The following is a 26,631-nucleotide window of genomic DNA, read 5'->3' on the forward strand; positions in this document are numbered from 1 at the left end:
AAGAGGAGGTGAGCCACAGGAGACAGTTTGTCATTTCAGGGGCGGGAGGGGGGAAGACTGCAGCAGAGCCGGTGAACTGACTGGTAGTGTATTTGAGGAATGCGGGATGATGCTGCATAGTGGAAAACACCCAGAGGAGGCCAATGACATGAGGTAGCATCCCGTCAGTTTGGGTGTTGGGTGGACGATTTAAAGAAAACAGAACTTGATGTATTTGCAAAATTCATCTCAGTTCGCATGAGGTTAAAGGCTAAAAATAACAGAAGCTTCAAGAGGTGCAGTTTTTAATCAGCTTTAGTTGAAGTTTTAGGGCAATCAGATTGACCAGAAGTGTTATTCCCAACAATAACCACCTCCGACAGTTTCATCTTCTCCTCATGAGATGATTACAGGAGAAAAGGACGTCTCATTTGAAAGCCTGAGACAGTCGAGACAGCACAGGACATATAGGTTTTTCTGACACATGTCTGGGTGCAGATAAAAAGGAGCAAGGTGAGGTAGCTGCTTAGTAACAACAGGTAATAAAACCCAGAGACTAAATGTGTACAGCATTGAGCTTCAAACGGTGTCAGGTGTGCGTGTGCTTTGTAATTTCTGGCCATTTCAGTGACTTGAGCAGAATCTTACTTAGATTAAAGTTTCCTTTTAACCTCAGATGCGCTCAGATTTAGAAAGCAGCGTAAGTCATTAGTTTAAAGTTTAATAGTTTTGTAATGTAACTCTTTACATGATCATTTTCAGTTTTATTCAGTTTCTGTTAACTTTTAGATTGTGTTTGCTCATTTCACTTTTTATTTGTTATTTTAGTTTTAGTTTATACTTATAAATTCACTTTATATTCTTTATATTTTGCTATAAAAGTGTGATTTACCCAAACAAGTGCAAGAAAATATAAAGACATTAGGTGTCGCTCAAGACTTTTGCACAGTAATGTAGATATATATTTGTCATGGGCGACATTTAAGACATTTAAGATGTTCAGAGTAGCTTTTATAACACAAACTAAGAACTAAATAGTTCCTGTATATTATCATCGCAGAGGTTCACATTGGCGGCTAGCTTATGTCTCAGCTGCATATTTCCATCAAGGAAACTTTAAAAAGCTTCAAGGATTAACCAGAAATGTCTGCGTAACAACTGCAGTCTTCTTCCTAAATGTTTTTCACTCTCTTTGCATTCCTCAGGGTGAAAGTAATGAAATCGCAGCCTCCGGGCACCATTTCGGGTGGCGCTGTGCTAACGTGTTGATTGATGAATGTGCTTGTAATGCTCCAAGGCCACTAAAAACCTCCATATATACATACTGTGAATGCATATAGATCAGTTCAGCCACCTGTCCTCGCTGTTAACTGCAGCTGTCGTCTTGGAGACACGAAGACCCGCACCTGGTCCTTCCTGCTTTACAGAGGAGAAAGTGCTACGAGCACATGTTTAAGCTTTTAGGTCATGTGAAGGGCAGAGAGCATTACACGTAGGAAGCATGTGTGTTTATGCTCTTCTCTGCTGTACTTCAACAGTGAGTAAAAGAGCCAATCCATTATAAAGCTCATGTTACTGTGTGGTTACTTGTTGTAGTCAGTCTAAACATGGGAAATTTTCTAGCTTCTTTTTCATGCTAATAGCATGCTATTGCAGCAACTAAATCCAATAATCAAAACCACATTTCCTGTTGTTTCTTGTCATAAACAGGATATTACTTTTCTCTGGGGCTCCTGACTCAAGGATCAGACTTAATGGATGCATTTAAAGAGCTGGATTCCACGATGCCCTATTTTTCCAGTGAAATTTGCTCCGAAGCATCTTCTCTTGGGTCCACTGAGTCCTCTTCTGGCTGACTCCTGCACACACTGTACAGTGATACCTCCCTGTGTGACTTTTTAACATTTCAAATTATGACAAAGAGAGATTTGCATGGATTTTACAGGTCTACACTTTCCTACTGGTTTCCTGTAAAACAAGTCTGTTGTTTAGCCACAGGGAAAGTGGAGAGAACAGAGTTTTGGCTGTGTTGCCGTCTTAAGATAAATGTTTCAGTCAGGAACTGTCAAAAGTAGATCGGTATTTCCTTCTGCAATTTTTATTTAGCAGCTTGGCTCTGTGCAGGAAGCAACACAAACCAGGCATCAGTGACGTAAGACAGAACACTGAGTCATGCAGCGTAAAAGGAGGAACTGGGGTGAAGGTGGGTTGCAGAGTGGTTTGCAGATATACCACAACTGTAGGGGAAGTCAAAGGAAATTGATAAGTTAATTAAGTGTGAGCTAAAGCAAATTTTACATTTCAGCCTACCTGCTGTGGATTTCAGGTTTCACTGGGTTACATTAGCAGCTAACTGAGATCAAATAACTGTAAGTTTTGCTGTCAGATGATAACTAACGTCACATTATGCAATTCATTCCAGGAAAACAACCAAACAATACACAAATTTGACTGGGATACTCATCTAAGACCTCCCTTTAAGTTTCGTTCTCACTCACTGTTTACTTTTTACCATTTCCCACAAAAATCTACCCAAAGTTAAAAGTGTGGATAAAAATACACCTTATTGCACCTTTAGACATGACTGTGTGACTGTGTTTATGACCATTTGAAAGCACTAAAAAGCACGTAATAAACTACTTTGTTAATGTATGTGGCTCTTAATAAAAAATAACTTTAAGTACTCATTTAGAGTAAAAAAAAACACTACTGGGAATAATGGGAATTCAGAGTCTCAGGATAAATAATTAATTTCTGATGAAATTGTGAACTAGAAAAAGAAAGGCCTTTCTAAATTATAGTATGACCCACAAATTTATCTGTGACACCCCCTATGCTAAAATTAGAGCCAAACTAATGCTGTATTTTCACACCTCATAATTCACAGTCATGTGAAACTTGTAATGAAGCTTTGGTCCAATCGTCATAAGCTAAAACAAGTTTGCAGACTTATGTAGAAGACAGATACCATCTACAGTTGTTTGGTTTATTCCCTGTCATCTCCTATGTTTCTTTTCTCTCTGATATTAATAAAGTTAAGACAGCAGTAATGTGCTCTTCATATTTTGTGAACATGTGCAAACATACATGCAAATACAATATATAAGGCAAAAAACAGAGTTTGTACAACTCTAATGTGCCTGAAAGTCAATATTTGGTGGGACCACCTTTATTCTTCAGCACAGTCTGAACTCTCTTAGGCAGCTTTCTTGTCATTTCTTTAAGTCGTCTTCAGGAATAGTTCTCCAGGCTTCTTGAAGGACATTCAAAGCTCTTCTTTGGATGTTTCTGCCTTTTGTTCTGTTCTCTGTCAACAAGATCCCACACTGCTTCAATAATGTTGAGATTTGGGCTCTGGGGAGGCCGATCCATTATAGTGTTCCATGCTTTTACTGTATTTGTGTGTTTGCAATCATTGTCATGCTGAAAAGTTGAGCTGCTGACAATCAGATGATTTTCAGATTGTATTTAACAGTGGATCAAAAAGTGATGGTACTTTTCTGTGTTCATAATTCCACCAATTTTGACAAGATCTCCAACACCGCTGGCTGAAATGCACATCAAACCATGACAGCCCCTCCAACATGTTTTACAGATGGCTGTAGACGCTCACTGTTGTACCGCTCTCCTGTCCTCCTCTGTACATACTGCCAATGATTTGAACCAAAAAATGTGGATTCATCACTCCATCAGACCTGGAAGTCCAGATGCATCTCTCAGGTCCTGTGTCAGGTCATTGTTGGATTTTTTTTCCTGTTTCACCAGGGTATAACTTTTAGCTACTGATCATCTGCTATAGATAGTTTATTAGGTCCAATACTTATTTCATCCAGTTTACTCAAATATTTTTAAGGACACACTGCACACCATGCTGAGATATGTCAGGTTTTCAACTAATAGCTCTTTGGGAATCATCTTGTTGGTGCAAAAATACTATTTTACCTGTCAAACTGTGTAATCTTTGACATTTTTTTTTCATAAATTCAACAAAAGAAATGGTTTCTTTAACAAAAGGGGCTTTTTATGCTTGGACGATTCACAGGTCAGTGTTAAGTGGCTTAACAAAGAAAAAACATTCAGGTACACCTTTTCATCTCCAAACTGGTGCTACAGTCATTAATAGTTTTCACAGGGATCACTGATGCTCACCTCTTCTGTAGTTTCGAAAACTGCCACCTTCCTTCTCTCTCTTTACCACTGTGTGATTGCACTGATTACAAGTCTCCTGCAGAATAAAAGAGTTCAGGACTAGATGGAGAGTCGTGATTGGAATAAGGCGAAATGAATCACTGAGGTAATTACACAGCGGCGATGGAAAGATAATGAGAAGTCGTAAGCGTTTAATGCCAAATGTGAAATGGTTATCGACACCAACATGATGTAGAGGAACGTTAAAGAAGTGCAAAGCCTAATCTCATAGTTTGCAGTACTTATTGGGGATTAAAGACTCCCTGTAAAGTTGTCTTGAATTATTTCTTTGTGCAGTATCCGCGCATATTACAGAATGGATTTCACCTTGAACTCCTATAGCGACTTTGATGCATTAAACATACCCGTGTTTGCGTGTGGCCTGAGGGATTGTGTATGAACAGGTTTGTGTGTGTGGGGGGGAGGGAGGTAGGTTGCCTGTGTGAATTATAGATGAGGAAGCGGGGGTGATGGCCAAGTTAAAAGGGAGGAAGCAAAAACCTTGGAGGAGAGTCTCTGTCAAATTATCTGTCTGGATCACCAGCTTGAACCAAAACACGCCACAAACACAGACCGCAGCTTCAGCGCTCACGTTGTTACCATAGAGCAACACGTTTCCTGCAGCATGTTTTCATTATTATTTCAGGAAAATCTTTGTGTGGGTTTTGAAAATAAAACCGGAGAATCGAGTGGCACTTTAGTGATTTAAAGTACAGCAGCATTGCTAAGCAACACGAACGTGCAGTCTTTATTTAGCCTTTAGCACTTGCTCGAGGAGGTAGGAGTCTGTTTAGCAGAAGCTACTAAGTCATCAGGTGGCAGCCATACTCATTATCCTCAGTAACCTTGGCACTAAATACAGGCCTGTAGGTGCTTTATGGATGCTTTGCATAAAAAAACTGTCTGAGATTGTTCTTAAAACTAGAGTGAAAATGATTAGAGGTGGTTTCAAAATAGAAGTAATCCTTGTCAGTGTTTCTTCTAAAGACACCTCTGTGGATGTTGTGAGATCATCTACTCATCACAGGACTGACAATTCTGCCCTTTCACCTACTAAGTGATGTGTTCACATCTGCCAGTGCTGAAGTTCCAAGAACTTCAGTTCCGCCAATGGCCACTAGGGGCCAGCTCCGAAAGTGAGTCAATCCCCATGGACGTCAGTGTGAAAATGTCCAACTCTGAAGCAGAAATTATAGTAAACATCTTGCTGCAGTGGATGGTACTTTTCAAACACAAGGGATTAGAAATAAAAACCTGCCTCTAAAACAACCCTGCTTCAAAAATAAAGAGTTTGCTACCCAGTCATTATACAAGTGCTTTTTTCTATACATAATAGGGGTGGGGGGGAAAAATCGATACTGTGTAGTATCGTGATATTTTGTTTGCTAATAATGTATCGATACAGGGACAGCAGAAATCGATATTTTGTTGCAAACAAGGTTTTTGGGGACTAGAACTCTGACTTCAGAGCATGTTGATCCTTTTTCTGAGCAAGAATCCTGACATTCCTTCACTGTCCAAATGTGTTTAACTTTTTTTGGCAGCAATAAACATGACAGTTTACTTATTTTAATTTAAGACATGTTTTATTTTAATTAAGTTTAAAACTTTTTTATTTAATGTAAAATTATATTTTGTTTTAATTTACTTTCAAATTATTCAGTTGCTGAATGGGCTGCATAGTTTTCATAAGTTGCATAGTTCAGAATAGCTATAATTGTACCAGATGGTTGCATTCAGTTAAGTTGGACTAGACTATAATACAAACCGTTCAGTTTTTCAACAATAAAACTGACTGAAATGAGAGAAAGACTGTGTGTGAGACTTTGATATTAGATAAAATGAATATTGATAAAGTTTACCTTTATGTACAGAATCTGAATATCGCAAAATATTTAAAAAAAATTACAATAATATCGTATCGTGAGTTAAGTATTGTGATAATATCGTATCATGGGATGTATGGTGATTCCCACCTCTAATGCACTTTTAATCTAATGTTCACATACGAATGCATCAGGGGCAACTCAGGGTGCCCAAAGATACATAACTTAGAGGGGCCAAGGATCGACCCTCCAACCTTCTGATTGGTGGATAGCCTGCTTTACCTTCTGAGCCACAGCCAAACCTTTAAACTTAATCATAATCTGTGACATTGTTGAGAAAGCAAAAAATGTATGAGTTCTATGAAGGCCACTTTAGTTTTGGATGGTCGTGCCAGCTGCAGTAATTTATATGTGGCAGAAATGCTGTTCTTGGACCACCTGGTGGTGGGTAAAGCATTACTGACAAGCTACATCAGCAAATACAATAGACATCTTCAAAAGTAAAAGAACTGAAGTGACAGTGGGTTGCAAAGAAGCTTGCAGAGTCAGCAGCAACTGTTTGCACAGTGATGCAATTTAAGCAGCCTATCTGAGATTTGCAAATGACGAAGTGTACAGGCTGAGCCATGGTTTCGTGTTGAGGGGTTGGAGCTAATGTTGTGCTCAGGGGGGAACGCTGTGATGGGGAAAACTGCTTATTTATGAGTTTTCTTGGCATCCAAAGGATAGGATAAGAGTATGGCTCATTGTGAGCTTTCTCTCAGGGTTTCAGCATTAAGATCAGTTAATTGCCTTTGAAGAAATGTCGAAATTGACCTGATCAAGTGAGACAGATCAAGTGTCTTCTCCACTGATTTTTAGTTAATGTATGTTTGTAAAGGCTTCAGTGTGAAATTCGGATTTGGATCTCCAAGACTCTGCAGGTCATTTGCCAGAGTTAGAAACTGCCAATAATGCAGAGAGGCTGCTCAATTAAAACACAACCAGATAATTCTGGAAGTGTCTTTCTGCCATTTTTTTTGCCTCTTCTCATTTCAGAGAAGTTGAGCGAGGTTTTGTCGGGGCCTTTCACACGACACTAAAATAAGTATTAATTTCCTGTTTGCCTCATTTCTGATGAAGAGGGCAAATCTGTGGATTATGTCGCTCTCTGACCTCCATCTCCGCCTTCCTCCATCCTTCCTCCGTCTTCTCTCAGTTTGCCCCCTGTTTGACCCACTTGGAATCCCTCCTCCAGGGAGGCGTATGCGGGTCAAGTTGGATGTCAGGATGCACAAAAAGTATCTAGTCATCTGTGTTCGACCTTTCCAAGGGCTGATGAGTAATGACGTGTTTGTTCCACCTTGCACTTTGTTCTTTTGTTTGTTTTTAAACCGATGAAGATGATGCGCTGGTGGGTTGACAGTCGCTTTGGATGACTGATAAGATTGTGAAGATGTCAAATTATCATCCTGTAAAAGCTTGAATTAATGAGTTTGGTGATAAGATAAGAAACTCTTTAGATATATCGTTTTTGTTAAAAAGCAGTCTGGGGAAATCAGTGGGTGTTTGCTGATTCTGGTGCTTTGCAGAGACAAAGAGACAGTCATGAGAAGGCCAAAAACATACTTTTTTACTCAGTTAAGCAACTCCTGTTAATTGGTTTCATCCTACAGTGAGGAAAAGTTGCACTTAATAATGAATTACTCATGAGTAATGAAGATGGATGCACTTTTGAAAATAAAAGAATGACGAACTGTGCTGAGGAACATTTGGGTTTCATAAACAGGGCAGCTGCTGTGTGAGAGACAGGATCATTTACTGTAACTATTAAAAACATGTGGTGCTCAGTCCAGCGGTTCTATTCCTGTCACGCTCCCGATATTTTTGGACGGAGCTGTAACTATACGTCTCTCAGTTTCTTTCTTTCCCTTCATCCATTTCTCTTTCTGGCTAAGCCTCCCTGGCTGGGCAGCTCTCCTCTGTAAGAGACATTACTTCCTGTATGATCTTAGTTTTTTTTTTTCTTTCTCTGCCTTTCTTCAGAGAGCCTGCCTGCCTTTTATCTGGTTCTGTCTGTATGCAGATGGATAACTAATTAAAGAAAAATAGAACTGAAGCAAAATAAGCGAAAATATTTAAAATTTTAATGTTCATTGTACCAGAGGGTAGTTTTGGAAGCTGGGGATTGTAGCCCAAGGATTTCCGCCTGATTTATAGCTGAGTTGCTGCCCAAAGTGGAGGAGTTTAAGCATCTCTGGGTCTGACTGGAGCAGAATTGAAAGCTGAGGGTGAATTTATGAATTTATGATGTTATGGTGAATTTACTGAAATGTCCACTCCTGGGAATATTGTGGCATTGTGTTAGCACACACCTGAATGCTACTGACCTGCAAACTGCCAAAACTAATGCTTTTATAGAGATGCTCAGACTTATCAATCATCAGTACGCTTAACCTCTTAATTCTTAACCTCTGATGTTAGTAAGGGTGTATCCAGGAGGTTCCTATAGAGCAGGGGTGGGCAACTTCAGGCCTCGAGGGCCGGTGTCCTGCAGGTTTTAGATATCACCCTGGGTCAACAGACCAGGCCTGTGGAGAATGAAAGACATGTTGAGGAGGTAATTTAGCCATTTGAATCAGCTGTGTTGGATCAAGGACACATCTAAAACCTGCAGGACACCGGCCCTTGAGGCCTGGAGTTGCCCACCCCTGCTATAGAGGAAGGACAAAGAGTCGTGTGAAAACTGTTTTCTGCTAGTTCCAGGTTCTTGGAAAGCAGCTGAATAATAAAGAGGACAGCCACAACAGGAACCTGTCCAGCAAGCAGACTGGTGGGATATCACAAGGGCTGGGTTTTCAAAATAAGGGCCAGGAGATTATCCACTAGTAATCTGATTGCATATGGTGATGAACCATTAAAGACATATAAACAAACATACAGAAATGAGTTTCCATATAATTGAAAGTATAAAGTCTTTGCGTGGGAAATACTGAAAGTTCACCTGTAACTCAGAAACTTTAAACATTCATAATAAAAATCTGCTTTCTGTACAATTTACATGTGGTTATAACCTTAAACTGCTAAAATAGTAGTATAGTTTTCAGCAAGCATTAGCGGCATTAGTAAATACATTTCCTACTCTGTGCATCAACTGAGTAGACGAATGAAAATGTCTTAAATTACAAGAGACCTTGTGGTTTAATTTAATAGCTAAAGGCTAAAGCTGATAAGTTAAGCATGACCACATGGGTTAATAGCATAAGCACAAAAAATTACTGTCGAGCAAGACAACATTAATAACAGTGGCATTGTTCTGTCACTTGCAGAGATGTTCATTCTTTTAAAAAAAAAAAAAAGAAGGAAATATTTGACTTTCCTCCTCTGTGAGTTATCTTTTCCCCACTTTTTCCCCTCTTATTCTTTCTACTCTAATAACTCACCCCCCCCCCCCCCCCCCCCCCTTTCCTGTTTGGAAAATCTCTTCTCCCCTCCTCTCTCTCCTTCATTCAGCCCTCTGTTGCATTCGGTGTCTCTCTCCGAATGCCTGTTTTTGGCTCCAGAACTCCCCCACGGTCCTTTCACACTGTTTTAATGTTAACAGGATGCTCTGTGTTCTGCCTCCTTACAGTCCCAAAGCAGAGCAAACGTGCAAATCTGTGTTTCTTCATGGCCGACTTAAGCTTTAACTCATCCCCTGGCTCAGCCCCAGCGGTCCGATCCAAGAATTTGATAAATCTTAAAAGCAGCTCGCCATGGAGTGCGTCTGTTTGGCATGCACACTCTTGTAATCACTTGTTTGTGGAAGATAATTATTTTTGATTTATTCTTTAGAATATTATCATCCCTACAATTGAATTGGAAGCTATCCTAATGACTTCTGTTTCTATTTTTTTTTTTTTTTGGCCACATAAAAACTGCGACCACGTTGTAGAACTTTACATAGTGAAAATTTATCAAAGTACTTGGGGAAATTCGTAGTAGATACCAAAAGAGTTTTTCATGTCAGTCTCCAAACATGTTTGTTTCTGCTGTAAAGTTTTAACATGGGCGTCAATGGATATTGATCGCCTTTGGGGGCACCCTCAAGTGGCCATTAGAGGAACTGCAGTTTTGGTGCTTTTGATCCACATCTGCTTCTCTCAAGAAATGAGAGTTGTGCTTTAGAAGTGCTGATAGTTGGTTTTTGTCAACTTTTACCAGAGCCAAGCTAGCTAAAATTTCCCCATTATCACTTTTAACGTATGCTAACCTATGCTACCCTACAAAGTCAGTTACAGATTAAAAGGAAATCTTGCTTTTTTGAAGGAAAATCAAACAGTACGATCTTGTTAGAGAACAAAACCATTTGTTTCATATGGTTTTGCAAAAGAAAGCATGTGCAATAACAACAACAATAAAACAATGCTTGCAATGACACTCAAGCCCATAATGAGAAAATAAAACACCCAGACAGGCAAAAAATATTCACACGTGCTGACACTGTGAATAGATTAGATCATCTCTGGCTTTGTTGTTGTGCATCAGCGGCAGCTTAAAAGAGAGGAAAGGCCACGCTGACGATCGGATTAACGCTGCCGGCAGACTCCAGGTGACAGAGCTAAGCTGCTGCGCGCACGCATGTCTCCCGCCCGGCTGCTTCAAGCACAGTCCAAAATGAAAGCTGTCATGTAGAAAACGCCCCTCATTTGATTCAGGACTAGCTAGACATGATTCAGAGGTTTAAATGTAAAGATGTTGGTGAATTAAAGCAGCTTAGGCTTGTTTCTGACCCAGTGACACACAGCTCCTCTTTTAGAGAGAAGGATGTTACAAGTTAAACATTTTTTTCCACAGTTTAATGATGTCCTAACATGTATTCTTTTTTTCCCTCACAGAGAAGACGCCTCAGCTCGTCGCTTTCCTATCTCATTGATCACCGACGACAGCTTTTCAACTTCGGTAAGCCAACACAGTTTTAACATGAATTCTTCTCAGTATTTTAGTTAAAAACACAGCTTCAAAGGTGTTACAGTAACAACATTGAATAAATTCATGAATGGCTGATGAGTTATTTCACTCCAGAACAAAGAACATAGACACAGTGACTCATGCTCTGAAAAGCATGGCATAGGGGAACAGTCGGCTACAAACATAACATTTTTCCATACAGGACACAGCTAGGGCCCTTGTGAACATAATAATGTTACCCACAGCTGGCTCAATGATATAAATACCATGCTAATACAACCTGAACTACAGCAACAACAAAAAAAACTTTACTTAAAAAGAACTTTATCCACTTATTTAAAAAGTGGATATTTAAATTTATAAGTGGCATCTCAATGCAATTTAGAAGTAGGTGTAGACCCTACAATATTACAGAAATAATGTTCAGCAACTTATATGAAACTCATTTTTGCATGTCACGCTGCAGCTAAGCATGTTTCAGTTTGACAAGGATGCAGTTTCATGCAAAACAAAGTCAGCGGAGAGCGATGAGTTGTTTTCTACTCTGGTCTTGAACAACTTAATAAATGTGCTCCATCCGATTTTACCTCCATGAGATAAAATGACGCACCATCGCTGCCATCTGCAGAGCCACCTTATATACATATAAACCTAGGCAAGGCAAGGCAAGGCAAGTTTATTTGTATAGCACAATTCAACAACAAGGTGATTCAAAGTGCTTTACAGAGACATTAGAAACAAGAACAAATAAAAAGCATGATTTAAAATTGAATAAAACAAGCAAATAAACTAACTAACTAATTAACAAACAAACAAACAAACAAACAACAGTATATAAAATCAAAACAGATAAAATCAGAACAGTAGATAAAATCAGTAGTTAAATGTAAGTTTTGAAATTTAAGCTTAAAGTGTGGATTTGGTGCTTTATTCAAATGCAGCTGAGAACAGGTGAGTCTTCAACCTGGATTTAAATAAACTGAGTGTTTCAGCTGATCTGAGGCTTTCTGGGAGTTTGTTCCAGATATAAGGAGCATAAAAGCTGAATGCAGCTTCTCCGTGTCTGGTTCTGACTCTGGGAACTGATAAAAGACCGGATCCAGATGACCTGAGGGATCTGGATGGTTCATACTGGGTCAGGAGGTCATTGATGTATTTTGGTCCTAAACCATTCAGAGCTTTATAGGCCAGCATCAGAACTTTAAAGTCTATCCTCTGACGGACAGGCAGCCAGTGTAAGGACCTCAGAGCTGGACTGATGTGGTCCACTTTTTTGGTCTTAGTGAGGACTCGAGCAGCAGAGTTCTGAATGAGCTGTAGTTGTCTGACTGATTTTTTAGGTAGACCTGTAAAGATGCTGTTACAGTAATCAAGCCTACTAAAGATGAATGCATGGACTAGTTTTTCCAGGTCCTGTTGAGACATCAGATCTTTTATCCTTGATATATTCTTGAGGTGATAGTAAGCTGACTTTGTTATTGTCTTAATGTGTTTTTCTAAGTTTAGGTCTGCATCCATCACTACACCCAAATTTCTCGCCTGGTTTGTGGTTTTTAGATGTATAGATTGAAGTTCTCTGGTGACCTGTAATCGTTTTTCTTTGGCGCCAAAGACTATTACCTCAGTTTTGTTTTTGTTTAGCTGGAGAAAATTGTGGCACAACCAGTCATTGATTTCCTCAATGCATTTACCAAGAGCCTGTACAGGGCCTCGGTCTCCTGGTGACATTGTGATATATATTTGTGTGTCATCTGCATAGCTGTGATAGTTTATTTTGTTGTTGTTTATAATCTGTGCCAGTGGGAGCATGTAGATGTTAAACAGAAGGGGTCCCAAGATGGAACCTTGGGGAACTCCACATGTGATACTTGTCTGCTCAGATGTGAAGTTACCTATTGATACAAAGTATTTCCTGTTTTCTACGTATGTTTTGAACCAGTTTAGTACAGTTCCTGAAAGACCTGTCCAGTTCTCCAGTCGTTTGAGTAATATGTTGTGGTCAACTGTATCAAATGCTGCACTGAGATCCAGTAAAACTAGGACTGACATTTTTCCACTGTCTGTATTCAGACATATGTCATTAAACACTTTGGTCAGAGCGGTTTCAGTGCTGTGGTTCTGTCTAAAACCTGACTGGAAGGCATCGTAGCAATTATTCTGTTTTAAGAAGTAACTGAGCTGTTGAGAAACTGCTTTTTCAATGATCTTACTTAAAAACGGGAGATTTGAGATCGGCCTGTAGTTGTTCATTTGTGTCTTGTCAAGATTGTCCTTTTTCAGTATAGGTTTGATTACAGCAGTTTTTAGTGATTCTGGAAACACACCTGATAATAAAGAAAAGGTGACGATCTGTAACAGGTCTGACTCTAAAGTCTTTGAGACCTTTTTGAAAAAACTTGTTGGCAGGACATCTAAACAGCAGGAGGAGGAGTTCAGTTGACCTAAGATGTCCTCCAGGTCTTTGCTGTTAATAGGTTGAAACTGTTTCATGGTGTTTAAACAGTTTTTTGGTGGACACAGTACATATCCTGGATCTGCTGTTGATGTACCAATTGCTTGTCTAATTTTTTGGATTTTTTCTGTGAAGAATTTGGCAAAGTCATTGCAGGCCATGGTCGAATGAAGTTCAGCTGCCACTGACACAGGGGGGTTTGTTAGCCTGTCAACTGTAGAAAATAAGACCCGAGCATTATGGCTGTTTTTAGTGATGATGTCAGAGAAGTAGGACCTCCTTGCACTCCTCAGTTGTAAATTATAATTGTGAAGTTTCTCTTTATAAATGTCATAATGAACCTGGAGGTTTGTTTTTCTCCATCTGCGCTCAGCTTTCCTACACTCTCTTTTTTCATTTTTCACCAGTGTGGAGTTTCTCCATGGAGACTTTTTCCTTCCAGAGATAACCTTCACCTTAATGGGAGCAATAGTGTCCATTACATTTAACATGTTAGCATTGAAGCTATTGACGAGCTCATTGACTGACCCTCTGGGCAGGTCAGGTGTTAATGGGAAGACCTGGTTAAAAATTGCACTACTGTGTTCAGTTATACACCGTTTTGTGATCACTGTTGTTGATATATTTGTGTGGGCTGAGATTTTACTTTCAAAGAAAACACAGTAATGATCAGACAGGCCCACATCAGACACAGTAACCTACTAGAGACATCGCTGATAAACTCTGGCTTAATGAGAGCTTTTAAAGTGACATAAAGAAAAGAAAAAGCAAAAGCAGGAAACCTGCTGCCAGATTCACTACTTCTGCTCAAATGCCCCCATGACATTTCACACTCAGTTTTCCCATGACTCATGGGGCCCAGGGAGCCAGCTCTAAGTGACTGCACTCAGCCAGAGGATCAGCTTGACTATTGTCAAATATATATATATATATATATATTTAAATATAATAGAGGGGGAATTATGCTCACAAAGAAGAGAAATGATTGTTTGCGTTGGTGTCATGACGGATATTTTTGTATGCCAAAAAGGAGTCATTAAGCTGAAAGTCTAATCTTGTGTTTTCCCGCTGATATGTGTTTGAGTGGCGTCACAGAGAGAGAAATGACAGAGCGAGCGGCAGGACGGAGATTTCACAACCATCTGTTTCTATATCTAGCTTGTGTTAACAACGCGCTCGCTCCTAAGCAACGACTTCTGGATGCATTTGAGCTGTGTTTGTTTGCGTGAGCCGGTGGGTGTTTGTGTACGTGTCAGTTGATTTCTAGCAGATTGTGTGCGTAGGTGTAGGTGTATACAAGTGCGGTAGTGCAGTAATTGGCATCAAAATTCACTTCAGTTTGGGTAATAAAGAGAGGGCTTGGGCTGACAGACAGGAAGTTTTGAGAAACACGGCGGCAAGCTCGTGCTGTGTAAACATGTCACAGTTGTCCTGTTTGTCCTGGCAGCCGTTTGTTTGATGTGTCAATAATAGAAAGTTATTCAGTTCACAAGTGTAATTCCAGCTCTTCATGATCATGAATGGTCCACTGTCTACTTGGTGGGCACGGTAGGCTGGTAGAGATTTGCCTCCACTCTTTAATACCATAATAAAAACGAAATAATAAGCTAAAAAAACCCGAAATTATTAGCACTGAGCCTTCAGGAGATACATCCAAAACGAGCTTTGATGTATTTCACAGCTATAGGGCTTCGTTACGCTGTCTTTAATTCACATAGTTTTCTTTTCTTTAACTGTCTGTCGATATGTGCGTATCTGAGGATCCTGGCAAAGCTGTACCTCAGCCTCCAAGTGTTGTAAGTAATTAAGTAAGTTTATTTATTTATTAAATACTTTTCACATACAAACAGTCAAAAAGTAGTGTAAAAAAAACAAGTAAAAGAACTAAAAAATGAAGTGGCATAAAAACAAGAAAAAAAAACACCTGTATGGTGTTCAGACGCTGAATTCATTTCTTTTACACCATCTTTACTGTAGACCCCGTCTACATGTCTCTGAGCAGTAACTTCATTTCAGTTGACGTCAGGTCAGCGATTCCTCTCTGATATCCCAGTTTGACTCGGCGCAGAGCAAACCATTTCCAGCCGAGATGAACTGAGTCATCTCTTGGGTTTGAAAGCCTCACCTTTACTCCTCCAAACATACCTCTGGTCATTGTGACCAAGCATCTCAGTCTTTGTCTCATCTCTCCGTAAAACCTTTCTCCAGAAGGCATCTGGCTTGTCCATTTGGGCAGCTGCAAATTTTAGTTGAACATACAGTATAGGTGTCGATTTTGGAACAGGGGCTCCACCAGGGGGAGCAGTGATTCTGCCAATTACGCTGACACCATTGAATGCACAGGTTCACCTGACACAGATGTGCCGGGGAAGATACTGCAGAAGCAAACAGTTTTTGATCATGCAGTTTATTATGCTTGACTGTGTTGTTTTTCTTTCGATGTGTGTTCCTTATGTATCTAAACAATCTGGCTGTAACCTTTTTTGAAAAGCAAAAGGTGTGGGAAACGACAATAGGAGCCAAGACTAAACTGGAAGGGTTGCAAGATGATTAACAAAATTAGGAGTTTTCTCAAGTTTTCTTTTTCTTTTATTGATTATTTTTGTAATCAAAGCATGAAAGGCATACATTCTTGATTTATTTCTCTTTTAAATCCTGCTGTGTGGTATTTTTCTTACTGTCATAGCAACTAAAGAGTCTACATGCAAAAATATATAATTAATACCGCCCCCATTAGCACCACCAGCAGCATAAAAGCCTAAAATGACATCTAGAGCCCAACCTGTAACCAGCTATCAGGATATTGATGAGTTAAACGGCTCCGCTCCCATTTGTGACCCCCCCCCCCCTCCCCCCCGGATCCTGCAGGCTCTGCTGACCTCTTTGTGGATCCATAACGTGGTCAAAGTCACACTCCTCTACTGGTTGCACTGGCTGTTATATCACCATGGAAACAATGACATCACTGCAGGATGGGGCTGATGCATGCCAGGGAACATCTACTGCTGGGGGCTGAAAATAAAGGGTGCAGAAAGCCAGCAGTTGCTTTCAGTTAAACTCAACCCTGAATTGCCATCAGTTTGCAGGTGTGGGTTACTTAAAATGAACTGCATAGCACACATTAATGAACTTACTGTTGTCATTGTTTTCGAGTGAGGAGCATTTAGATTACATAAAGTGAATATATTGTCATGGTTACTATGATGATGACTAAGCACCTGTATGGGTTTGTTTGTGTGATGAACACATATCAGTTCAGGCTACATCGTGTTTTGGTGACAGCTGCAGCAGGCAATGTGTTTAACTAATGCACATATGTACAAATTTAAAGGATTTTTTTCAAGCTTGGAGAAATTTTGGAAGGGTCAAGGAAATTAGCTCAGAAATTACTAACAGTAATAATAAGTTAAAGTTAAGTTAAAACCTACCAAGTATAACTTACATACACCAGTTAGACATCACATTATGACCATTACGACAAGCATAAGGATTTGAGCAAGTTTGACAAACTGGCCAGATTGTGATAGCTAGATGAATCGTTCCGAGCATCTCCGAACCTGCAGCTCCTCTGGGTGTTCCCAGTCTGCAGTGATCAGTTTCTGTTGAAAGTGATACAAGGAAGGAACAGCACTGAACCAGAGACAGGGTCATGGGTGGCCACAGGTCAATGATGCACATGGGCAGCTAAGGCTGGCCCGTATGGTCTGATCCAGCACACAAGCTACTGCATATCAAATTGTTCATCACAGCTTGTTGCAGAAGAACGTGCATAGCCACAGATCAGTCAGAGTGCCCATGCTAACCTCTATCCACAAGTTCCCACAATGGGTACATGAGCAGCAGAACCGGACCATGAACGATGGAAGAAGATGGCCTCGTCTGATGAATCAGGTTTTCTTTTACATCATGTGGATAGTTGGGTTCATGTGCATTGCTCACATGACCGGCAAGTGTCATGGTTTGAAAACAAACTATGTATCTAAGCACTGAAGACCATGTGCACCAGTTCATGGAAAAAGTACTCCCTGCTGGCTGTGGACTCTTTCTGCAGGATAATGCACCCTGCCACAAAGTAAAAATGGTTCAGGAATGGCCTCAAAATTCCCCAGATCGCAATCTAATCCAGCATCTATGACGTGCTGGACAAAAGTCTGATCCATGGAGCCTCCACCTCAAAACTTACAGGACTTATCAGTCAAATCAGTCATCCAGTGTTGTTATATTGTCCTCTTTAGGGACATGTATGTGGACATGTTGAAAAGTTTATTAGTAAAACTGTATATATGAACCCCAATCATTACTGACAAATTAAAGAGGTTTAAGGAGGTTATATTCCACAGTCCCACAATTTTACGATCCCTTTTGAGGAACAACTTATCAGCGGTGGGGAGGAAGAACTCCCTTTTAACAGGTAAGAGTCCTTCATGAGACCCAAGAGCTCGGGGAGAGGCAGCCATCCACCATGACTGGAAGAGTGTGATGGAGAAGAGAAGAGAAAAAATAGAGCACCGAGACACGAGGCAGCAACATAAAAGACATTTTAAAAAACTAAGTAATCATCAATCGTCAAGTTTTATGAGTCGATAAAAATCTTATTTTACCATGTATGAGTCTAGCTCATCTTCTTGGCAGGAGATACATGGACAGATCTGGACTGTGACCAAAGAAAGGGAAGGAGACCCGGATACAGTCACTTAGATCTCTTGAAGCAGTTATTTGATAGGAATGCAGATACATAGTGATGTAAACACAGCAAAAAGAAAGGCTGGTGACATTAGTTTTTGATACTCAGGTTATTGTTTAAAGAATTAATAAATAAAAAGTAGGACACAAACAACCTTGAGCTTTTTTACAGTTTTATTATCACGTGATTTAAAATATTTAATGTATTTTTACTGAGTAATATCAACATTATCTAGAAAACAGTGCTTTTGAAAGAGGTGCTAATATAATCTCAGGGCACCTCTACCCCAGTTATTACGGCACTTAATCTGTAAGGAGTGGATATCACCCCTGCCTCGTGTTCACGGCTGTGAGTTTGTGTGTGCGCGTGCCTCGCTCATCGTGCTGCTCTCCAGCATTTACACAGTTCATTCACACTTCGCTGAAGGCACTCATTACGCTTCATACCCCCCCAGCCCCCCGCCACATGTTCTGCTGAGTCAGCAAAACATAATCTGTCCATCTGCTGCCAGAGGAGGAAGCCACTGGATTCTGGGTTGATTACAGGTCACGGGAAACTTTTTTGTCCTTTAGTACTTCACAGTTCTTCTGTTCAGTGTGACAGTCAGCCATCATTCAGTGCACCAATGCGCGTGTAACAAGCTGATTTGCTTGAAAAAAGACACGAACAATAAATAAAATATCTATATCTCTATAACACGTTCATTTCATACAGATATTCAGTAGATACTATCGTGAGATTAGTCTGCTCAAAAGCAAATAGAAGAGATTAAATGATACTGTTAATCTGTAGTGTGGTGTAGAAAATCTTACCTAGTGACCGTGCTGATCCTAGCTGCAAACACAAAGGTTCTCCAACACACACACACATTCAAACACACACTCGGCCTCTCCCACAGAGGATTAAGGCCAGGTTGGCCTACTGAGACAGGCTGCCAGAGATTCCATCCTCCATCCTAAATGGATGGTGACATTCCGATGTGAGTGGCGCTCTACGGAGGCATGATGGGTGACCCAGATTGGGGTGGGGTTGGAAGGGGGGATGAGGTGCAGACAGGGAGGGAAATGTGGTGGGATTAGAGCTTGGGTGGTGCGATGAGATGCTGGGGGTGGAAGGTAGAGAGGAGCGCAGCAGGGGGTCATGAGAGCGCGAGACGATGACAGTAAAAGAGGAAAGAAAGACGAAGAAGAGAAACCCACTCATGTCCGATTAGCCTCAGGCTTGCTGCCACACCTTCTCTTCTTCTTCTCTGCGAGCGATCACGCTGGAACGTTTCATTTAAGGCATCAAACTCGAGATGTGATGGAATTTGATGGATCACTTTTGACTCCTAGTGCTGTTGAGCTAACCCTCTAAGCATTAGAAAAATGTGATGGTCCTCATGCTGTGCTATTGCTGTTAGGATTGTATCTAAAAAATGCCTAAAAATATAAAGATCAAACTTCATTTTGTTGCACTTTGTCTGTTCAACCCTGCAGAGTGTATTTCTTAAAGTATCTTGTGTCTTAAAAGAGAGGGATTGCTGTGGGAAACATGAGAGGAAAACCGTTATAGGGCTTTTCATCACTGCAGAATACGCCTCATTTAATCTTCTAATTTTTTGGTGTTGTGGTTGGAAAATAGCCACTGCAGACTTTATCCCTTTCTAACACACTAAGACTGGTAAACAACCAAGGGGAACCGGTGCGAGAGGGCAATGTCGAATCATGTTAAGTGTGCGAGGATGACAGGGTGTGCCTGGAGAGCAAGGTCTGGAGAGTTGGCAAAGCCAAACAACAGAAAAAAATAGACAATTTGGCGTGACTTCAGTATAAAGTGTTACTTAAGTCCAAAGGTCACAGAATAAATTAAGTATAATTCTAATCTGGGGATTTAAAAAAATCAGAATTTGCTTGTTTATACACTCACCAAACACCATATTAAGACCATATTAAAGTAATAGCATCACAGAGTTGTTATTTCCAACTACTCATCCATGATGAGAATCTCCATCTCCACCACATCCCAAAGGTGCTCTACCAGACTGAGATCTGCTGACTGCAGAGGCCATTTGAGTACAGTGAACTCGGTGAACTTTCTGACACCTGATGGGTGTGTTATGGGTACACTGTGGACATAAATGGATGGACATAGTCAGCAACAATACTCAGGTAGGGTGTGGTAATTAAAGGATGCTCAGTTGGTACTAAGGAGGCCAAAAGGTGCCAAGAAAATATCCACCACATCATTACACCACCAGCCTGAATCGTGATAAGGCAAGATGGATCCATGCTTTTATGTTGTTTAAATCAAGTTACATCTGAATGTCACAAAAATTGAGACTCACCAGACCAGGCAACAATTTTCCAATTTTCTGTTGTGTAGTTTTGGCAAATCTGTGTGAACTGTAGCCTCAGTTTCCTGCTTAGCTGACAGGAGTGGCACTCAGTGTGGTCTTCTTGAGATTACTTGAGTTACTGTTACCATCCTATCCGTTGAAAGGAGTCTGGCTATTCTCCTCAGGATATTTGCTCTTTCATATCATTCTCTGTATACTGATCACTGTTGAATGGAGGATGCAGAATGGAGAACAAATCACCTTTCTTCCTCATTTTGATGTTCAGTTTAAACTTCAGCAGGTCGTCCTGATCATGTCTGGATGCTGTTTAGAAGCACACCAATTTCTTGAATGTCTTTGCTTTAATTTTATTTATCAGTATCCTTAAGAAGTATGGAAAAAATACATGTTCTGCTCCTAAGGTCAATGTGTAATTTAATAGTACTATAAACAGGCAGTACTCTTTAATTGAAGATTTTAATTGGCCCAAAACTCTGTAAATTAACCTGTTTTTTTACTCAACGTCTTTATTTAAACAGCCAGGGTTTATGACATCCTTTGCAGGGACAATGTGTGAATGCCAAGTGTGGCACAATATTGCTGAAAAAGAAGCTAAAAGCAGGTCAGAGCGGTTCTGAACCACCATGAGCACCATGTGGCTGTCAGCGCACCAGTTTTCTTCCTTAGCAACAGCTGGGACTAGACTGAGCCCTGGGCTGAGATTTTCAGTCTCAGACAGTTTGGCCTAGTATCTTTGAGTGTCAGTAGGTCTTCCTTCTACTCCTTCTTCATCTCTCTCTCTCCCTCTCTGTCTGAGCCTCACACTGCAGCAGACATTAGCCCCGATCACTGCGGGCCTGTCATCATGCGACGCTGCAGAGTGGGAAAGGAGACAGGAAAGGAGTGTAAGGATGAGGCGACACAATCGCTGGCGTGATGGTTATTTTTATTCCATAGTTTGGGGGTATAATAGATGTATTAACATTCTGCTGAAAGTCTGACTGACCGGCCCCTGCCTGCATGAAGGTTGTGCCTCAGAAGGGAGAGGAAGAAGAAAGGAGTCTTCTTGATGGTTTGTTATGATGAAATAATTTGCAGCTGCTTGTTTATAATGATCCTGTTTAGGGAGAATGGCAGACACGGGAGGCAACATTATGTGTTTGCTCTGGAGGGTAAAACATAGCTTTAAGTGAGGCTTGATTAAAACGTAGATACTTCAGCAGCACGTACTTGAATGCAACAAAGCTTTTTGTTATTGCAATTGGTGGAAATGTGGTCGCTGTGTTATATTCCGAGATTTGTGTGCATATTGAGCACTTGTTTGCTACTGAAAGGGTGAGCCTGTCAAACCCATCTGCCGGACGCCCCCCCCCTCCCCACTACCCTTAAGGCCCGTTGTGGTTGCCATGGTAACAGCCTCCTTATGGGATATCAAGGGTGTGTTCAACCACGGTGTCATAGCCTCTCTACAGCAGAGTGTCACATATTTTGGATTAAAAATTGAGAGAATTTGTTTGTTTTTTACTAATCACCTGCTTTTTTTCCATCCCTGCACTCTGTGGGGGAGGCAGGGGGGGTTAATCCAAATAATCGTACAATGAAGGCATGTATTTTATCAGGCGGTGTTGCCATATACACCTTTATGATAAAAGCAAGACCAAACAAAGAAACTAATGAATCATGACAAATGAGATGCACATATTCTCCCTCCTATCTCAGCACGTGGATGCTGAGACAAAGGCCGGCCGGTAAAGCATCAGCGTAGCACAGTGCTCCCCCTAGTGGCCAATTCTGTAACCTTCACCACGCAGGGGGTTTTCTCCCTCTTATTGTTGCAGCAAAGACTCATCTCTGCCAAGACTCATCTGTTTATTATTATTATTGTTATATAATACGTTGTCTTTTCTCCCGCCCCCCACCCTTAGACACAACAGGTGACCCTTCCCCTCCCCGGATTCCCAGCAGGCAGGTATGGCAGACGGTCAGCAGCCAGAGGGGCACTGGGCCTCCAACGGCCAGGAGAATGGCGAGAATGGCTACTCCGCCTACAGCTCGGCCTATAGAGAGAATGGATACCACGGGGGCGGGGCGGCTGCGCATCCTGGGACGTCAGGTAGGCGTGCGGTGTGTTTGCGAGTGTGTGCAAAAGCATGTGCATGCAAAGTTGTATCAATGGCATTGATTGGAGTGCCTGCACACACCACCAGATGGGTCTACAGCTGTGAGGATTGTGATTGGCTCCATCATGCTGGGCAAGAGCAGTCAATCCCATGAAGGCACTTGAACAAATGAAAGTGTTTTGATTGAATGAGTGCTGAACATGGACAGTCTGCTGTAGCTGTGTTAACAAAGGCAGAAGGACATTGGGGAAGGTACAGTGATGGCTCTTTGGTGGGTGTAAAATTGGTGATTCCCAAACGGTGTTAAGTGGAAGGATCAGCTCAACTCGTCTGACAAAGTAGAATTACAATAAGATTTAAGAGCGCAGTGGACCGGATTGAAATTGAGCACAAAAGTTAACAAATAGCAAAAAATGAAAGTAGCCAAAAAGGGGAAAAAAGTTATCAAAAAAGTTATGATTATAAACCTACTAGGCTATAGATAAACTGTCTCGAACAGTTATAATCATCATCAGCAATCAGCAAATGCACAAAACTGGAGGGTTAAATTATTATATAATTGCAGTATATTATTATACTGTGAAAAAGTCTTGAGCCAGCCTCTTTTCTTTATATTTTACTAGGAGAATGGGAAATAGGTGCAGTGATTATTGAAATGTCCAAACATCCATGGAAATGCAGTAAAGTTTCTAATGAGCTTGAAAGTCGATATTGGTGTGACCAGCTTTATTCTTCAGCTTTATTCTTTTCTAACATTTATGATTTTGGCAGTGAGTTTAAGATCATTGTCATGCTGAAAATGAAGCTCTTGCCAATCGACTGCTTCAATGATGTTAAGTTCCAGGCTGTGGAGAGGCCAGTCAATCAAACGATGAAGCTGCTGCCAATCAGATCGTTTCCAGATTGTATTGCACAGTCAAAATCTGATGCTACTTTTCTGTGTCTACATTTTGACAAGACTTCCAACACCACTGGCTGACATGCAGCTCAAACCGTGACAGAGCCTCCACCGTGTTTCACAGATGGCTGTAGACGGCTGTCACTCTCGTTCCTCTCTACTGACCTCCTCCAAACATAGTCAATATTTTAGGGTTTGGGTTTTTTTAAGCCTGATACTTCTTGTTTTGCCCAGTTTCTTCAATTATTTTTAAGGACACACTGCACACCATGATGAGATATGCAAATTTTTCAAAATCTCTTTGGAAATCACATTGTTGGTGCAAAAATACTATTTTATGTGAAACTGTGTTATCTTTGGTATTTTTCAGAGTTTCAACTAAAGAAATGAGAACAAATTATGTGTTTTTATGACAGGCTGCTAGTAACAAAGTGTCTAAAGATACAATTTAAAATTGGCTCTTTGCCAAGTTGTCTGTTATATGTAGACACAATACAACTGGTTCATTCCTTGAGTGTTTTATACTTGAATGATTCACAGGTCAGTGTAAGTGGCTAGCAAACAAAAACATTCCTCTTAAAATGGTCAGGTACAACGGCTGGACTGAAAATGCCAATGTCCAACTAATCACTTGAAAGTCCTTCAGAAAACCTGGAGAACTATTGTTCAAGAGCCCTTTAAAAATAAAAATTAAGTCTGGCTCCATTCGAGCAAAATATAAAGAAACAAGGGGTGGCTTTAAGACTTTTGCAAAGCACTATACATTGTTTAAAGTCTATTCTCAACCAAATTAGTTGCCTGCAAAAAAAAAAAAGACAACATTAAACAGACAGCATTACATCTACATGGAAACAGCATCAAGATCCACTTCTCTGCGGTCCAGCGCCTGCATGATATAAGGGTTCCAGCAATGTTTGCTGCCAATAAACAATTAAATTGTTTACTAAAAGCATTCATAAAAAGTTGAGCTGAATAAATAAATACCAAGAAAACTGAATGAATAAACCCTTAAAACAGACAGAGAAAAACTAGGCAAGAAATAAGCTTGTAATTTAGATAATGCAGTGCTACAACACCATGTTAGAATTTAAATGAGAACCAATGATATTTGTGCCACCGTCTAACAAGTACATTTGGAAAGTTTATGATGTGTTGATCTTGGGTGTATTCTGCCTTATAAAGCTTAATAAAATGTTTTTTAAAAAAAGAGTTTCTCTGCATCATTTGGGTAAGTTAGTGAGTCTGTTTGCATTTATCCTCAACGGGCAGCAAACAAAAGGCCCAACTTATTAAATCTCAGAGAAAGCGTCCAGTCTTGTGCTGAGCACTTACCATTCATGAAGCACACACAACCTGCCAAGCTCTGAATTCAAAGGGAGACCTCACAAAGAGATAAGGTCAGCAGAGTGAATCGTCTTCATTTCCTTCCTCCCATCCATGTCTTGTCTTCCCGGTGTGTGTGTGTGTGTCTCTCTCTCTCTCTCTCCTTCGCAGTGGATGACTCAGCCAATTTGCCTCCCTCCCCTCCCCCCTCTCCATCCGCTGAGCAGATTGGGCCCGTGGCACAAGGTACACCTATACACACACTTAAAGCCAATCCAGGCTATCCAGGTTGACGGTGTGAATGGCTGTGAGAGTGGCACAAAAGTCTCTAAAAGACACCCAAGCACACTTGTCCCTAGGATTTAAAGATGGGGCACCCTCTTCCTCCTCTCTCTCTTTCCTTTTCCCCCTACCGTTTAATTTCACGGTGCTCTGTCTGCATGCCAGCTGATCGTCATATCACCTTTAAGGAGTTTGGAGCATGCATAGCATGCCGCCCTGTCCTGTCCACACTCCTGCATTGGTTTAAAACACATAACAGTTAGTTGAGTCGTGAACCCTGCACACAAGGACTAGGCAACACAAACACTCTTCCTCCATTCAGGCAATGGTACATTACCAGCCACTGGAGTCCTTCATTTCATTAGTCTGCTTTCCACCCCTCAGCATCTCCTCTGTTGTTCCCTATCTCACTCTGTGTATTGATTTTTTCCAAGTCTGACTTTCAGCTATTTAACATATCTGCGTGTTTCTTCTTGACATGTGGCATGCAATTACAAAAGTGTAGCGTTGTATAGTCTCACTGCATGGTTTAGGGTTAGTTTCTTTACTCAGTGTCTGAAATTTAGATCTGTGGGATAATGAGATATGCTCATAGACCGTATTAAAAAGATTGAAATAGCTACTTTGACAGCTGGTTTGTGAAGTAATGCTTTTTTTTCAGTCATTGCCATCTTAGCTTTTTGAAACCTGAGGTGGGAGAGAATGAATCTGACTCTGAGGTCGCGCGCTTAATCATACACTGATTTCGTGTAATGTTGACTTTAAATGGCTTTTCTACTCAATAAGAATTGAAGCTAGTACATGAGACGCCATACTCTTCAGGAAAATGTCTGTTGGGGTTGTAAAAGACGTGACAAATAAGGTTGTTATTGTTCCATCTGCTAGACGAGTCGCCCCGTTCTGGCCAACAGGTTTAAAGTTATACTATCTAAACTTTGTACCGCTAGATCTCAGTAAATTGTAGATTGCAATCAAGGATTGATATAGGACAAACATGTTTTAGTCATCAAAGACAGATAAAAAATATTAAAATTAGACTGTACCCCATAACCGACGAGGCTGGTCGATATGTTTCTGCTTCTGTGTGTGTAAGAAGTGCAATGTTGTACACACTATATTTTAAGATACTTGAATAATATCAACACTTAGCAATAAATAAGGAAAAAGAAGGAAATCTAATACAGTCAATTAACAATCAGTTTAATATTTTGTAGTCACCTCAAAAGCTTTGGGCACTATTCACCTGTAGTAAGTGCTCTCACACGGCAAAAGCAACTCCGGACCAGATCGCCCGATGGTGTAGGCAGTTAGGCCACTGTTTACCTCAGCTGTCAATGCTGGGTGAGAGGCATCGTGCTTTATTTACTTTGAAGGAGGCTGTAAAACTTTGTGAAAGGAGGTCAATACAGGTCAGTGAATCAAGGAAGCTCATTTCTCTCCAATGACAGTGATACTGAGGTCAGTTATTGAGGCTATCCTGAAATTTTATGTTAGTGAGTGCTGCTGTTAGCCTCACTTAGCTGCTATTAGCCTCTGTTACCTGCTGTTAGTGAAACTTTCTTTGAAGTGAATGTAACATTGTTGGACTCAGACATTTAGTGAATAAACTCTCATACCATGTAAGAACCTAATC

The 26,631-nt window shown here is 40.6% G+C and overlaps 1 protein-coding gene across 4 annotated transcripts in view; it reads left to right on the forward strand.

Moving 5' to 3' along the window:
- The window catches only part of LOC147301870 (uncharacterized), a 79,686-nt gene that overhangs the window by 33,447 nt on the left and 19,608 nt on the right, over positions 1-26,631 (forward strand). For all 4 annotated transcript variants that reach the window (XM_086284019.1, XM_086284017.1, XM_086284018.1 and 1 more), the window contains exons 3-5: positions 10,850-10,913; positions 22,301-22,488; positions 24,888-24,962. In XM_086284019.1, the coding sequence (XP_086140145.1) occupies positions 22,347-22,488; positions 24,888-24,962 (217 nt within the window). In that variant the 5' untranslated portion in view covers positions 10,850-10,913; positions 22,301-22,346. The remainder of the gene's footprint in view (positions 1-10,849; positions 10,914-22,300; positions 22,489-24,887; positions 24,963-26,631) is intronic.

The sequence above is a fragment of the Aulonocara sp. 'chitande type north' Nkhata Bay genome, linkage group LG23 (genome assembly GCF_057382095.1).
Source record: "Aulonocara sp. 'chitande type north' Nkhata Bay isolate Kocher_YH1m ecotype deep benthic linkage group LG23, A_spYH_male_GT1.1, whole genome shotgun sequence".
Classification (NCBI taxonomy): Eukaryota; Metazoa; Chordata; class Actinopteri; order Cichliformes; family Cichlidae; genus Aulonocara; species Aulonocara sp. 'chitande type north' Nkhata Bay.